The sequence below is a fragment of the Centruroides sculpturatus genome, unplaced genomic scaffold (assembly GCF_000671375.1).
Source record: "Centruroides sculpturatus isolate CEXI.00-Female unplaced genomic scaffold, Cexi_2.0 scaffold273, whole genome shotgun sequence".
Classification (NCBI taxonomy): domain Eukaryota; kingdom Metazoa; phylum Arthropoda; class Arachnida; order Scorpiones; family Buthidae; genus Centruroides; species Centruroides sculpturatus.
The window spans coordinates 310359-328137 of record NW_019384700.1 but is presented as its reverse complement, the minus strand read 5'-3'; the positions used below and the strand labels follow the sequence as shown (position 1 = coordinate 328137).

At 26.8% G+C, this 17779-nt stretch overlaps 1 protein-coding gene across 1 annotated transcript in view; it reads left to right on the top strand.

The window, feature by feature from the left end:
- LOC111627520 (N-alpha-acetyltransferase 25, NatB auxiliary subunit-like) overlaps nt 1–15683 on the top strand; it is a 43742-nt gene extending 28059 nt beyond the window's left edge. Inside the window, exons 11-26 of the mRNA XM_023371110.1 lie at nt 1234–1323; nt 2353–2463; nt 2560–2629; nt 2704–2803; nt 4144–4191; nt 6837–6940; nt 7774–7826; nt 7897–7969; nt 10115–10157; nt 10229–10426; nt 10515–10641; nt 12360–12419; nt 12493–12596; nt 14108–14218; nt 14291–14440; nt 14521–15683. Coding sequence (XP_023226878.1) covers nt 1234–1323; nt 2353–2463; nt 2560–2629; nt 2704–2803; nt 4144–4191; nt 6837–6940; nt 7774–7826; nt 7897–7969; nt 10115–10157; nt 10229–10426; nt 10515–10641; nt 12360–12419; nt 12493–12596; nt 14108–14218; nt 14291–14440; nt 14521–14643 — 1565 coding nt within the window. The 3' untranslated portion in view covers nt 14644–15683. The remainder of the gene's footprint in view (nt 1–1233; nt 1324–2352; nt 2464–2559; nt 2630–2703; nt 2804–4143; nt 4192–6836; nt 6941–7773; nt 7827–7896; nt 7970–10114; nt 10158–10228; nt 10427–10514; nt 10642–12359; nt 12420–12492; nt 12597–14107; nt 14219–14290; nt 14441–14520) is intronic.
- Nucleotides 15684–17779: the final 2096 nt, after the last annotated feature.

The window sequence follows — 17779 nt, the reverse complement described above, 5'->3', positions numbered from 1 at the left end:
TATGGAATTACACTTGCTTCTGAAATTATTACAGATAATCAATTAATTAATGAGTGATCTTCTACTGAAAATTATAGATGCCTCATTATTTTGTACTCTGCTGATCCTTTAATTCACTGCAAAGTGCATTTTAAGAATACTCAAGATGCCCTCAAGTAATGAAATAATATTACTTAATGTAAATTTTAAATTATTTTCAGATTTAGGTTAATTTCAGTTAACTGTTTAAATTGGTATGTTATCTACTTGGGAGCATTTGTTACTTTTGTTATTTCATGTTTCAGGAATGTATCAGTAATATAACTGATACATTCCTACAAAATCATATCAGAGTACTGAAAATGTCTTTAGAGGTTACCATCTCTTAATTTTATTGTAACATAATTATAAAAAAGTATATGTCTATTTCATTCATTAAAATTTAATTATTATTATTATTATTTTTTTTGAAAAATAGTATATACTTTTTTAGTTCTTAAAGTTAAATTATAAATATGTACTTATTTATTTAAAAAATAATAATAATAAAATTTTAATTAAAGAATTCAGACAATCTTTTCTCGCTTACTCTCTTTTAGTATGTTATGTACTAATAACAATGTATCTACGTATTTTACTTATTAGTAAAATTATATTAATTTTTCTATTGAAGATTAATGCATTTTAAAATAAAATACATTTTTTTAAATTAAATGTTATTTTTGATGAATTTTTGAATTTTTAAATAAAATATGAATTTAAAAATTAGAAAATTTGTTAATATAATAGTTGATTAATTTAGATACATGTAACTAAATTAGTAGCTAAATAATGTTAGCTAACATAACATCAAACTTTATAAAGGAAGGAAAATCAAAACTTTAGTGTTTAAAGTAAAACTAAAATTATACTTTTAAAAATTAAATTGCTACTTAGTAAGTTTCATAATTTGTAAGTTAGTTGAAGATAATTTGAGAATTAAATTGAATTATTGATAACTTTACTATATTCAACACACTATTTAACTTTGTTTTATGAATTTATTATTAATACAAATTAGTCAGATCATTGTTTCAAATATTGATTTAATGCATTTAAATTTCATTATCTATCATTAAGTTACATCCTTAAAATATAATTATAATTTTTAAGTCAATTATTTTTTGTAGAAAAAGTATAGAAGTAAGTAAATATTACTACAAACTCAAAAATCAATTACAATTAAATAAATTTAATATGTTCTGAATATTACAGGAAAAAGTTTATTATCTACAGAATTTCAACTGAGTGATAATTATTGCCTTCTAGCAGCTCAATTATTACTTGAACTATGGGAAAAAACAAGTAGGTAACATAGAAATTAATCATTAATATTTTATTTAAAAAAGGAATTAAGTTAAACATTTAAAAAAAATTGTTTTAGTTAAATGATTGTTACATCTATAGACTATATTATTAACTTATTTATGAATTTGTATATATAATTTATTTTCTTACACCTAAAACTGTTTTATGATTGGATATATAAAAATTATGCTTCATAAATATTACTAAGAACACAAAATATTAATGATAGTGAATACTTTTTTCTGTTCTTTAAATCAGAATGTTTATCTTTATGCTATAAATGAAAATTAAAATGGGGAACAATTATTACAAAATTAGAGTTTAAGAATTTGAATTTTTGTAGAGTCACACATTAGTTTATCACATTGATGAAAATATTGCCTTTCTTAATTCTTATATAATAATTTCTCTGAGATAATTGCTGTTCTGGATTTACAGAGTAGGGATTTTCAGTATCCAAAATTTCCCAAAAAATTATTGTACAGAAAATAAAACAATAATTTATAAATTTTTTGCTCGGAATAAAATTTCATATAAATTCTTCAAAAAGTTATTGTGATATTTAATTGTTTTAATTTTTATCTACAAGTATAAAGCTTAATTGAAAAGTTCAAAATTAAACAGTATTATAGTTATTTTTCTTAAGGCTGTTATACACGTTACAGAAATCCTCAAAGGATGTACTTAACAGACGAAAAAAAATCAGATATAACTGGCTGGATTGAACATAGTAATTTACAAAACTTATTAAAATATTTCCCAACATATAAAGAATTATTTTTATTTAAAGGGAGATAGATAGAAAAAAAAATCACGGTTAATCCTCAAAGGATTTCCGTAACATGTATAACAGCTTTTATGTATGTATTTGAGATTGAACACACTGTATTGAATTTATACTTTTAATAATTTATATTTTTATATTAAAATAATTATTTAAAATCAATTAGTACTTACAAGTATACATATATAAAAATATTGATTATTAATAAATTTATTTATGAATGTCTAATTTTTTTATTTCAGATGATGAAAGATTATTGATTCATATTCTTTTAGGATTGGAAATGGCACTTAAAAGTAGTCCTTCCAATTTTCAACTAAAACTTTTGCTCATCAAATTTTATAATATAATTGGTTAGTTATTTCTCTACTATTTATTTTGTGGAATAATTGTGATTTATCCTTGTGTAAATTATTGAAACTATATTTGTAAAACTTATTTTATTCAAGGTGCAGCAGGAGAAAGTGAATCTCTCTGCGAATCTTTAGATATGAAACACATTCAACATGAAACTTTAGGGTATGAGAGTATTTAATGTTTAAAAAAAGGTACTAACATTTTTTATTTTAAAAGTAATATAAATTGTTTTGTAGGTATTTGATTACTCAACCTCTACTGACTGCAGCACATTTTACACAGTCTAGCAATATATTAGGAAACACACTGAGGTTTTTTGCAGGCAATCATAAAGATGTAAGTTTTCTGTTAATTTTCATTGGAATTTAGATATCTGTTTCATCACAAAAAATTTATTATTTAAAATATAAACTTAATATTTTTATTGTTTTTATTTTAAAATTCAGAATTTTCTGTTTTATCTGTCACAAAGAATTTAAGTAATAGTAATAATAATAGATCTATTTATTAATCTACATATGCAAAGAAAAAAAAGCTTCATGTTCATTACAAAATAGAACATAATCTAAATATATAGAACATATAATGGAAAGTTATAAGATATGCTTAAAATTAATATTCTGTTTGAAGTTTTCAACATTTTTGCAAGAAACTTGAGATTGTGTAACTGTTTTTTAATAATAATGTCAAGGGAATATTGTAATGTTTGAATTTTCAATGTTGTTCTCTTTTATTTTATTGAACTTAACTTAATCCCAGGGCTGGAGAGTCTCAGGAAAATATTTGCCAACTCCAACTTCTTAACTGACTATATTTCATAATTATGTTTACGTTTTTGGTTGTTATCTGGTGATTGGTCAAATTTTGACCCAACCCACACCGCTAGTGTTTTCCCTCCATGAGTCCAAAAATGTATAAAACTCCTTACAAAATTATGTTTGTGTTTGCCAGTGCTTATTTTGCATTATATCTCAGGACTGGATGAATCTAAAATTTTGAAACAGCATGGTTATTTCTATATATGAGACATTGTAAATTATTTTGTTTCTTGAATAAAATAGAAACCATAGTACAATCCTCTAATTATCATTATACTACCAATGCATTACTAATTAATAAATTAACCTAATGAATTACATGTCAGTGATGAAATAGTGAATAAAATATATATAAATACTAGGAGATCAGAGTTAGAGTTATCAAAAAAATATGCCAATTCCTCAGTCCTGCTTACTCCATTTATTGTTTAGCTACACTAACAGAGTAATACATATTCAAAATCTAACATATTTGGTTCCGTTCTTATTCTGGAAAATACTGTGTGTATATTTAACTTTATCCAGCAGATAACATCAAAATAATTTATTTTACTTGTTTTAAATTTTAAGGAATAAAATTTAAAGTTCTGTGAAATTACAAAAATAAATAATTAATAATTTACCCAAGAAACCTGCTTTTTGTTTTATTTTGACTGTTATACTGTGTTTTTGTTGATTACCATGGTTGACTGTCTTTAAAGATGAGTTGCAGAACCTAAAATGTTTAGAGAATAAAAAGATGTAAACTCCAAAAAGCAGGGTTTTTTAGAATTATAATTTGATACTTGAGTTATGTATGTTCATTACTAGTTAGTTATTTATGTAGCAGTTTATAAATTAAATTGTTTCTTCTTCCAGACCATTGATTATTTGATATCATGTTATAAATTTGGATCTTTTACAAAGGTAAATATTAAAAATTTTCTTGTTATATAATTATTAATTTATTTTTACGAAATAAAATAATATGCTATAAGTAGTTCAAGGAGCCCTATTATTATTTTTTTTATTTTTATTGTGTTTTGTTAACTCAAACTATACAGTAATGTCATATGAGATTAGAACTTATATAAAATAAAATAAAATATAAAAATGTAGACCAGTTAAACAAAATGATAATGCAGATTAATACAGAATATCATTTTAGCAAATACAAAAATAAAATATAGAAGTAAGAAAGTGAAAAACTTTTTAAATGCAATATTAAGTATTTATACATAAATGTAGTTAAAATAAAAATATTTACCTTTTCATGTGTTATATGAGAATCAAAAAGAAACAAGTCGGAGGCATAGGAACAGAAACCCTTACCTGTATGTCAGAAGTATTGGCCCTGGCTGTTGAGGCACTTGTCCTACTGTGACACAAGACAGTGAATGGCTGTCTCGTAAAAGTCCCGGTGCTGCAGTGTCAACCAGTTCTGAACATACTGCTGGATGTCGTTGTCTGAGGTGAATTGCTTGCCTCTCGGAGCCTAATGGCATAATCGCAGGGAGAGAGGTACTGTATGGAGGGTGACTGAGGAGTTCCCACTTGAATTTCTTCAAGAGTGCCATGATTGTGTTGGCCATATGGGGCCTGGCATTGTCGTGGAGCAGAATGACCACACGGGTGAGCTGCCCTGGTCATTTTGATTTGATTGCTTGGCAAAGGGTGGTCAAGATTTGCAAATAACACTGGCATTCACTGTTGTCCTGTGCTGCAGAAAGTTGATAAGAAGGGGGCCGTTTTGGTTAAAGAAGGACGTGAGCATAACCTTTCCTGCACTTGTGTGGATGGTCTTTGATTTTTTTGGTGGTGTCCCTGGATGCTTCCACTGGAGACTTTGTTGTTTCAATTCAGGTTCAAAGTGATGACACCATGACTCATCTCCAGCCACCACTCGTGACAAGAACTCATTCCCTTCCCAGGCATAGTGCTCCAGATGATCAAGACATTGGGCCATTCAACATGCTTCCTGTTGTGGTTGAAGACTGTGGGGCACACATTTTGCGCCAGTTCAATCTTTCCATCATGATGGTGTGAACACTTTCAACGCTCAATCTGACCTTGGCAGCAACTGCTTATACCATCACTCGGCAGTCCTGGGTAATGACTCCACTAACCAGCTGCACAATGTCATCGGTAATGCAGTGTGGTGTTCCTGACTGTGCATCATCGGCTAACGACACCTGCCCTTCCCTGAAGTGCTTGTGCCATGCCTTGACCCTTGCAAGGGACATGCAGTGTTCACTGTACACTTGTGACATTCTTTGATGAATGTCCATTCCCCCTATTCCTTCCATTGTCAGAAAATGAACATCTCCTCTTTGCTCTTCTTTTGATGCTTCCATTTTACTGTTTCACTGTTTACAACACGACTGACCGTGATGGACAATTGACATGTGCTTCTACCAGCTTTGTAGTCACGTGGTATACACCCATGACCCTCTAGTGGCGGGCTGTGATCTTCCGTGCTGTTGTCAGAACCACACATTCGTACACATGCAACGATATTACAATTCTGTCATTGGTTTTCACATTCCAGCCTCTGGCTCATTTCTTTTTGAATTATCCTTATAAAATGAGTTGACAATGTAGTGTGATGGAAAAAAATATTGAGATATTTAAAATGAAGATAAAAGTACATTATTTATCCTAGATTAGCTACACAGAAATAGGGCTTTATTGGAAAAGATTATGATGATATTAAAAATCTTTAAAAATATATCTAAAAATTGAGTTTAACTGAAAAAGTAACTTAAGTGATAAATTGATTTCAAATTTTCCAGATGCACAGATTAATTATAATCAAAAAGTAAGTGTTCAGAGTACTCTTTATAAAGAACTGTTGGGCAAATATCAACTAAATTTAGTATACATAGTGTCTTGGGTATGTAATTCTGATTTTTGGGGAAAAAATTTTTCTTCAAAATTCAAACACTACAGTGAAATTAGACATTGCTGTCTCCTTAATATGCACATTACATAAATTTTCTGACAAATTTGGGGTATAAAAAGAGTTGCAAAATGTTCTTCACAATTCTTTGACAGTGAACTGTCATGGTACTCACTTTGTGTGATCAATGAAACAGCAATGCCAATCTTCTTCTATCAATGAAACAGCAATGCCATCTCAGTACATCTGTAATTGAAATAAAATTATTGCAATTATTTTTTAATCTATGAAATTCATTAAAAAACATACATAATATAAACATTAAGGAGACAGCAACACCAAATTTCATTCCTGTGTTTGACTTTTGAAGTAAAATTTTTTTCTGAAATTGAAATTATGTACTTAGGACAGTATGTATACAGTTTGGTTGAAATTTGCCCAATAGTTCTTTCTACAGAGTGTCCTACCCACTCTTTAATTATGATTATTCTGTCAACTGAAATAATAGAAGAAATGTGTCAGTGACTTATTTTAAGCTTATAAGGACAAAGATGTCCTTTACATGTAATGACATGGCAGTATCAATGTGATGTCAGTACATTCTGAAAGAATCATACATAAAAACAAGAAATAAAATTAATGTTGATTATAACAACTGTCATTTTTTTTGTAGATACCTGAAATTGTAAGTTTCAGAGAAAGGTTAAATAACTCAATACATTATGCTAATGTTGCTGTTGAACGAATGATTTTAGATTTCATTCTAGAAACAAAATGGTGAGTCATTTTTTAAACACGACTAAAAAATTTCATTAAGAATTTAAAATGTATAAAATAATAAATTTTATATGAGAATTTAAAAAATGAATTATTTTTCTTTCTTAAGTTTATCAAATTAATGTTATGTTGAACACAAATCAGTTATTGACAAAACTAGTGGAAGTGTGGAATAAAAATAAAATTTGAAATTCAGCTTATAAAGAATTTACATTTCTAATTTAATGTAAATAATTTTGTCAGCAATTTTTTCTGGTTTTAAACAAGAAGAAATAGTTTATAGTATATCATATAAAATATTCAGTGCTTGTTTAAAAATTTTTTGAGTAATTCTGCATAAAAATATTATGGTCCCAAAAGTATCTTTATATTTTGTTTTAATTTTATAACTTTGTAAAATTTAATAGTAATTTTATTCTGTTATTTAATTTAATTAACTTTACAGTTCCATATATTTACAGAATTTTTTTTTATAATTCAAAAGTTATTAAAATTCTTTATATTAAGAAAAACTGTTTTAAATTTGATTTAATTTACATTAATATATTAAAATACAAGAAGTATTCCAAAAAGTGTGTTAAGTTATTAGCAAAAGTAAGTTATATAAGCAAATATATTCTTAAATTTTTTTCAATGGTTTATATAAAGAGACTTTCTTTTGCTAAAATATGTTGAATCCAATATTTTTCAAATTATTTGGATTAGTATTAAAATAGTGATTCAAAGTACAACCCCCTCATCTTCAGTGTTGTTAAGAATAATTTGTTTTTGAAATCAATCTGTATAACATTATTTTTGTAGATTTTTTAAAAACAACAAAAACTTTTTTACAGCCATAAAGATACAGAAAAAGTAATAACTTATATGGAAATTGATCCAGAGAAAGGTTTGTCATTTTTTTTATTGTATACTTAAAGAATCAATCAATTTAATATTGAAATATCCTATTTATGTAGATAAGACAGCGTGGGAAAAACTTACTGATAATCGTGATATGAATGTCTTTAGATCATGGTCAAGAAGTCATAAGTAAGTTTTGTCATTACTAGTCAGAAATATTCTTAAAATACAATTTTTTTGATTGATCATTATGTAGAAAAAGTTTAGCTGATTTTACTGAAATAATTTGCTGCACTACATATAATTAAATGTATAAATTTTGAGTTATGGTTTTTAAATCAGACTACTTACAGTGTTCAAAATAATATATGTTGTTTACTATCCAAAAAAATATTGGGGTTTATTAGTAATTAATTGATCTTCAGTCTGGATGTTTATAAATCAGTTAATTAGAATAGGGTTTATGTATTGTTTGTATACAGTTTGTTGTTTTATATAAATATGTTTATTATTTATCATTATACAGGATGGTTCATTTTAATCATGCCACTGAAATAACTCAAAAGATATGCATCCTACAAAAAGTCATTGAACCAAAAATGTTAGACTATAAGGGAGCCATAGGATGGGACTATAGGTTTCATAAAAGATGGTGCTACGATTAGTAAAAATAGAGTCAGTTTCATTTTATTAAATGAGAACCCATTTTATTGCATATTATGATTCTATATCAAAAGCAAACAAACTTTTTATCTAAAACATTTTTTTTGAATGATGCACTCTACATATAACTTGCACCATGGTACACCACACATCTATGAAGTTGCCGTTGAAAAATGTTATTTATACACTGAAGTGCCAGAAAAACTGGATAGTTAATCCCATTCAGAAAACATGACAGTACCCCTTGTCATAAATATTTTCTTCCATATGCAAAGCATACATAGCAGAAGACATCTGTGGAAGCATAGAGTGATTGTACAGTGAGAATGTCAAATTATCATGATTTAAATGAATTTTAACATAGTATGATAGCAGGTGCTTGTGAAATGGGTCATAGCATTTTGGAGGTCCAAAGTTTTGATTTTCATACTTGATTTTAAATACAAGAATTCTGGTGAAACATCAAACATATGAAAGTAGTGTAGCCATTGAAGAGTCTCAATTATCACAACCTGCCCTGAGTAACATCATATTTCAATGCTGAAGCCTCTACTAACATCAGTGTGAGGACTGTACATTTCCTGCATGATAAGGGCTTTAATAGCTGATGCTCAACCTGAGTGCCCTGAGTCCTTACAACATAGAGCTCTGGGACTTGCCTGGGTTTGGGATTATCATCACTGGACACTAGAAAAATGGAAATGAGTAACTTTGTCTGATAAATCACATTTCCAACTGACTTGAGGAGATAGAACAGCTTGCATGGAGGAAACCCCATAAACCAATGGATCCAGTATGTCAACAAGGAACTGACCATATACGCTGATGGCAGCTCAGTAATGGTATGGAGTATGTTCAGCTGGCATGAATTAAAACACTATATGGCTACAAAATTCTCTGACTGGGGAGCATTACATTAATATCCTTTAAGATGTGTTACACCCATTCATGCTATGTTTTCACTTTAATGAGTTTGGCCTCTTCCAAAAAGACAATATGCCAGCACACAGATCAGCAGCTTCCAAATTATGATTTGAAAAGTGTTTACAGTCATAAACTTGGCCTTCTTGTTTACCAGATTCATTATTTTATTATATCATAATTATTGATATATCTGGGATGCCATGCAATGTTCCATTCAAAGCAAAGGTCCACCATCTATGAATATTGCAGAATTGTGGACTGCTCTTTAGAAGGCATGGTGTTTATTGCCAAGAGACTTCCTCAGAAAACTCGAGTCCATGCCCCATCATATTTCTGCAATTCTGTGGTTTAGAGGTGGACCTACAAGATACAGCTATCCCAGTTTTTTATATATATATTTTTTTTTTTTTTTTTTTTTGACACTTCAATGTATATGAGATACTTTATATTTTATTTAGTAACAAACTATAGAAGCATTTTATTTTATAAAAGTGTTGACTACTTAAACTAAGCATTTATTTAATATACTTTTTTAGTAATAAATCAGCTAAAAACTACATTATCCTTATTACTTTGATATTTAAATGATATATTGAAAATACACAATATTTCTATGGAAATTAAAAATATTAGATATATATTTTTTTTGTATTAAATATTTGAACTGTAATATTTTCTTATAATATATTCTGATGTTTAGAGACTTCTGATAATTAATAATAAAACTATATTATTTTTTTCCTTTAGAAAAATAGTTCAAGAATTGAGAGAAAAATCTTTTAATGAAGAGGTATATTTTATATAGTATTATATTTATTGATTTAAAATATTCAAAATTTATAAATTTTTCTGTCTTTATAGATCAACTGGCTAAAAATAAGAAACTTAATTGTTAGAATGATGGCTGCTGCTTTCTACCTCACCAAATCATTGTCATCTAATCATAATGATTTAACTAATGGGGAAAAAAGGGGGATGTCAGATATATTACAGGAACTTTTAACTTCTCTCAGGGAACACATATCTAATATTAATGTTCAAAAGCTAATAAATTCACATGTAAGTTCTTAAATAGAAGTGAAATGATTTATTTTCTTTAAGTAATTTGATTTTTGTAAGAGTATATAAATATATTTTATGATTTCAGTTTCCTCTTCAGTCTCCAGGTCCTTCTAGACTTCCTAGATACTTACAAGGTGGTCATGCCAGTGTAATATTAATCATGGCTGAAATCACATTATATTTGCATACACTTATTGATGGATCAAATTCTGGTAAATCAAAATTTCTATGGAATAATTTATTTGTATAACAGAATTTTATTTTTGCATAGTTATTTCAGATTTAAAGTTTTAAATGTTTTATAAAATTACAATAGTATGCATAAAAAATTTTATGGGATTTTGAAAGTAGCCTAACTAAATATTTTTTGTAGGTTTGTCATCATTACAAAGAAGAAAATAGAAATACATAAATATAACTATAATATACATATATAAAATTGCCACCTTATGCATGCAATCATCTAAAAAAGGCTGCATGTGTTCATAGATTTAATTCTGTAATAAATTAGAAATTTATGCTTTTTTCACCAGAAAATTACATCATCAATGTGACAATTATATTTCAAAAAATATTTAGTGATATGTATTTTATAATGGACAGTATACTAAATAAGTTGGAAGCTGTAAAAAATTTTAATACAGCTGTGAAAGAAGGCCCGTCATCTGATAGCCTGATTGTGTATACTATGCAGAACTACACAAACAAAAACACAATGCCAGATGATTAAAGAGAGATCATATGACTGCTACAAAAGTATGATGCCTAGCTAAATAGCACAAACAGTAAATGTTAATGGCAAAAACAGTGTGTACATTACATTTATAAAGCATTTATTATAGCTATTATGAAATGTATAAGCCATAGAATTTTATGGCAAAAAAATGTAGGAAATATGCTAAAAAATTTTCAAAATGTATTAGTGATATATCCATATAGTAATTAATAATCAATTACATTATTAAAATAAATGAAGTAAGAAATGTGCAAATAATATAACAAAATTAAAATTTTACTTAGATTTCTAGATTAAATTTACTTAGCTTACATATTTCAATACACAACTAAATAGTGCTAAAGGTTTCCAATAGTAAAACTTTTGTCTGTTGGTTGCTAATATAGATTTGTATCTAGTGAATTGAATCTTCAGTGTCACAAGAGATAATGGTAGCATAATTAAAACACAGAGCTTCCTGGACTGTTAGTTCTTCTAGGGTTTCTAGAGAAACATTATTTTCTTTTCCTTTCAATATGTCTGCAATAAACTTCAAAATAGTAGATTCTAATAGAATTCAGAATAAATCTTCTCAATACATAATAGTGTTTTCTGGAAATAGCAACTGCAAAAGCACCTTTACTCATTGCTATATTCTGTTATACTTTTTCAACTATTTCCAAAGCATCAACAAGACAAGTACCCTGTTTTTTGAGCTTTAAAATTGCATCACAAAGAAAATGAAAATTGGCTTGAATGTACAGTACACCAACCTATCTTGTAATTTATTCTTCTGGAAGGATGTCTGTGATGCATATATAATAGTGGTTATAAATTGTATATTTTACTAAATTAATATAAATTCATTAATTTCAACTATTATTTAATTCTATAATGTTTGTATGTGTGTTATGTTTTAAGAATTTTCCATAGCTAAAGTTGGTCAAAAAGACTAAAAACATTTTTACATATAATTAAATGTTTGACTATTTGAAAAAAAGCAACATAGATTTTTATTTTTACAATATAGTTCCAAGAATTTTGCAGTTTAAAAATTTAATAAACTTCTTTTTTAATATTTATTATTCTAATTTTATAACTATAATTATTCAGAAGATTATTTCTACTATTATTGTGTGAATTTTTGTTTACACTTTATATATTAAACTGCATAAATAATTTTCTTAATAAAATTTTATTTTATTTTATTCCTAGGACAGATAAATGAGAAGTTTGAAATACAAATGAAAACTGGAATTGCTGAGAATTTTCAAAGTAAGATCTATCAGAAAAATTATTGTAATTTTAGAGTTTTGAGCATTATTTTTAATATGAACTGAAATTTCAGAAATGATCCAAAGGATAAAAGATATCAGTGCAAATGAAGATGGAGAATTTATACAGCTGAGCCAATCAAAATATATTCTTGAAGAATTAGTTAATTTTGTAGAAGTGAGTAATCTTAATATGAATAAAACTTTAATTTCACTTACGTTAAATATCTTTATTTCAAATTACAAATAAAAAACATTCTTAACTATAGTTGGGTTCAACATTGTTGATAAAAAATCTTTACTTTTTGGAATCATAAATTTTATTCTATATTTTTTGGCAAAAAAGATATATTTTATTCATATTTATTGTGAGCAAATTCAGATATTTGTAATATTTCAAGGAAGATAAATGTTGAATACTTATAAACAAGACTATATAGATATGGAATTATAACATCTAATGAAAGGATTTATTGTTACTTTGTAGTTTGATCTATATTTAATAATATGAAACATTATGAATTTGTATATACAAATTAAAACAAATAATTATTATTATTGACATTGTATTTTTGAAGAATTTTCTGATTTGCTTCAGAAAGTTTTTAAACAGTTTATTAATTAGCAAATTTTCCATTCAGGGAACAAGTAACTATTTTATTTTAATTCACACCTATATGAAATTTTACTCATTGAATAGTATCAAAAAGAGTTTTGAAATAAAACCAAACTTTTTTAAAATTTTTTTTTGGTTTCAGTTTTTCATAAAAATCAAAACTGATTTAGTAACTAAGATTGATTCATCCTTATTGCAAGCACATGACAAATGATATAACAAATGATTGAACTGATTAGAAACAAAGTAAACAGTATTCTAATTTCACTTTTAAAGCATAAGATCTTTGCATTTTGGCTAATTTTCTCAATTAATGTTTATCGGCCTAGGTGATATGCTATTTCATTATATGCAGCTATTGCCATAATAATGTTTTTATATCATAAATTTTTCTGAGATTGCTTTAATTTCTCCAAATTGATTCATACAATTGGGCATATTCTGCATTTCTTCCCTGGGGATATATATGTTTTAAAAATAAATCCCCTAGGTTCAATTGAGGAAATATGATAGTTGCTGAACTGTTCATTTAAACAGTGCATTATAAGCATTTATTATTTATAAGTTTATTGTTATAATCTATTCAGACATCTGTAGAAAATAAAACATTAATTTCAAGTATACAGAATAATTTCCACAATGAAAAGAATGTTGGTTTTTTAAAACTATGACATTTATTGTTATTTTATGTATCAAATAATAAATATGCAATATTTAAGGAAATCAAAAAATAATTCTGATATTATTACTTTCAAATTTTATTTTCACCACATACAAGTAATGTTTTTTTTCTGTTAGGACAACTAATTATGAGAATTTTTCATTTTTAGAAATTAATTTATAAAAACTGTTTTGTATTTTATAAATAAACTTTGAGGATTCTAATTTAAAATATTTTCTGTTTTTAACACAAGAATGGATTCTGTTTTTTTGTTTGTATTTTACACATGTCATTCTTATCAAAAATATTAAGATAAAGAATAACAACTTTTAATTCATTAAAACTTTCTAACTGTTTTGACATAAATGTAATATTGATTATGAAATTATAATTAAAAGTTTTATATTTTCAGACACTATCTTTATGTATAGTGCTTGTTGACATTAGCCACACTATTTTAAAACCTTCAAAATCTGCACTGATGAAAAAAGGCAAGAAGAAGAAAGAAAATATTATAATTGGAGTAAGATTACAAAAATACATTTAAATATAGTTTCTTTTTTTCATTTTTTTAATTAAATATTTTATTTTGTAGCCAGAAACCTTTCAGCATTTCAGTGAAATTATCAATAACATTGAACAAGCAATTGTACAGTATCAAGAAATTCTAAAAAATCTGGATTCTTCACTATTAGTTTCTCAGTTAAAATCTTTATCATTAACGGAGTCAGAATTAAGTATTGAAGTAAGCAATTTTTTATTTTATTCATAATTAGCATATATTTAATTTTTAATTTGCTAAATTAATGTATCTGTGTATTTTAGGACAGTCAAGAAATAGCTCAAGGTGTAAAAGACAAAATTGAAAAAAGTTATAAAGTGTCTTTGAAAGAACTTGAAGATGTAGTACAAAATAAATTGAAATATATTCAGTCATTGAAGTGGTGACAGCAGATTTTACCTACAAGTGCATGTGTGCCTCCTTTATCCAAGATACCTTAACACAAGTTGGTATTTCCATTTGTGAAATGGTAAAGTGTGGGAAAAAAGGATCAAGAAGAAGAATGATTCCTGCAACAAGTGCAAGAAATTATGCCACATCCGAAACCTTGTGTTTTATTTGCACAAAATGACCAAACCAAAAAGAAAAAAATGAATCAATTCAACATTTCTTTTTAGAAATGAAATATAAAAAAAGTTTATAATAATTTTTGTAAATTATGAATTTTATGTTAATAGAAAATAAATTTTGGATGGCACTTTTTTGTATTATATAGATAGCTTAAGAGAAAATTAGTTGAAAAGGAGGTTCCCAAAATTTATTAAAAGTTGTACATTCATAATGCTATTTTGAAACCACAATTGTTGCTATTCAGAAAAATTTTTTAAATTTGCTTCTGACATGTAAATTTGAACTTTAAAGCACGGTTATCAGAGCGAAAGCTCTAATGGTTTTAGAAAAATTATTCGTTACCAAAATTATTTTGAACTTACTGCTGCTAGATTCCTCCTTCGGCAATTTAGTCAAAATATAGTTCAGATACTTTTTTAAATCTGGTTTCTGCCAGTTAAAACATCAGACATTTTTAATACTATGAATTGACAATGGTTTTCATATTTGTAGATATAAATAACAAAATGTGCCCTTCTAAGAAAACAAAACAAAAAAAATTGCCAAGTTATAAGCCTAAGATATGAAATGATTAAATGGTATTCAGAATAAACATTGTTTTGTAAATGAATGTAAAATATGATTGATGTGTATTTTACACATTTAACTTGTTGAATATGTTATTTCTTGGAGACATAAATTATTTTAAAGATTTGTGTTTTTGGTGCCTGAAGACCTGTTTGCATTTGAGTGATTTATTTTTTCCCCCATTTATTTAGAACCCAAAGTTTTTTGACTAAGGATGGCACAGTTATGTAAATAAAGAATAGCATTATTGTCAAATAAATAAATGTACAATAAAAGAGGTTACAATTTATGCCAGTGTATTTTTGATATATACTGTAATGCATATCAATGAGAAGCTGTTCTTGTTCTTATTAATAACAATAGATATCTTTCAGAATGTTTGTGTACATTCATAAAAATCATTTGAAAAGAAAGTTCCATCGTCTCGATAGAATTGATAACGCATGCGCACAATTTTTTTAGTGATATTTTATTACATCAGCTATTTTCAGCATGCAAATAAAAAAATCTGAAAGTATATCTATAACTAAAAAATATTTACATTATAAGAATAATGGAAAAAGAAGCAAAAATATATTAAATCAAAAAATATTGGAGCTGAGGAAGAAAATGAGTTTGATAGATTGCATAATTAAGTATTCATCAAGAAAACGAAAAGAAAAAAAATCCTCTAGGACTAAATTGAGATTTTAGAATCATAAAGTTAGAAAATTCAGGTAATTTTATCCTACTATTTAACATATTTTCCTTCTTAACACACAAATTATGTAATAGCAGGAAATAAGATTCAAAATTTCCTGGTATTTAAAACTTGGTTATACCATGGATATATTCTGAAGAACAGCAGCATGTTAATGTAATGCAATTTAAAAAAATGGAGATTAGATGATGAAAACGACTTTTGTTATTTTCATAAGATTAAAAAAAAAATTTGTCTTTCAGATTTTTTCATAGTTCACCTGGCCCTGCATTAAATATTACCAGATTCGAATTATTCAGAAACCTGTTTATTCATGTGCAGTTCTAAATTGGAATATTCTTATGTATTTCCTTGCTTTCCATTCTTATAATAGATCAAGCTATTTATAACAGTCAAAATTGAGACTGTTAATGAGCCTAATAGCTCACATCCAATCCAGTCTAATGGAATTTATATAAATTATAATAGACAAATATGTTTTAATATTTGATTAACTCTAAATGACAATTTCATAATTGATATTTACATGACATGTTAAAAAACATTGCACACACACACACACACACAAGTTGTAATCAGCTTTTCAATCTCCAGCAAATGATAAAAATGTAATGCTTTATGAGGATACTTCCAAAACTTTTCAAAAACAAGTACAGGTAACCCCTGTATAACACGGTACTTCTATAGCACGGATTCACTCTAACACAGTTTGAGAATTGGTACCATCCCCCGTATAACACGGTACTTTTATAGCACGGATTCACTCTGACACGGTTGGAGAAATGGGTAAAACCCTCGTACAACATGAAATGTAATAAATTTTTACATAAGTACTAATAGTTCACAAAAATTATTATTTTCGTGAACTATTAGTACTTCAGTGTGTAAATTTTCTTTTCTCGTCTCCATACACATGGTCCTTCGCGAAAATTGTTTCAATTTTGCCATATCTCGACGCTTCTGGTGTTGCCAGATGTTTTTCCCTTATTCCATAAGTGCTTAACACCATATAAGGAAATTTATAAAGATCTTTTAACTAGAAGCAAGCAATCTAAAATTACATACACTTTTCGCAAAAGGTAAAAGCAAGAATTTGAAAATAATGCAGAAAAATGCTCAGAAAATAACAACTTGCCAAAAATAAAACGCTCTTGGTTAATAGTGTTTTTAGTGATGACAAAGAAAACATTGTTTAATTTATATTAATATGTATCACTTAAGAAAATTTTAATAAAGATATTTAACTTAATTATGAAAATATAGTAGCATGTTTTTTAATTTTTGAAACCTAATCCTCCTTTTTGTACTAGTTCTTTGATTCACATAACACGGCAATTTTTTGGAACATAACTACCGTGTTATACGGGGGTTACCTGTAGATAGAACCAAATAGTTTTTATGTTAGAATTCTACTTAATTCTGTTAACTTATGGTTTTGAATTTTGAAAACTGAATTCATTAATTTTCTATGAGCTTTTAATTTGTAGAAAATTAACAAACTTGATTTTAAAAATTCTGAACTATTAATGGAATTAAACAGGTTTGTGTGTATAACTAGAGAGATTACAATCAGCCTTAATTTTATCTATTGATAAAATGTTCTTCACTTTTATATTCAGATCCGAATAAATCGCCTACTTGTTTGAAATTTTTTTAATCCCAAAATCATAATTTATTGAATAGGT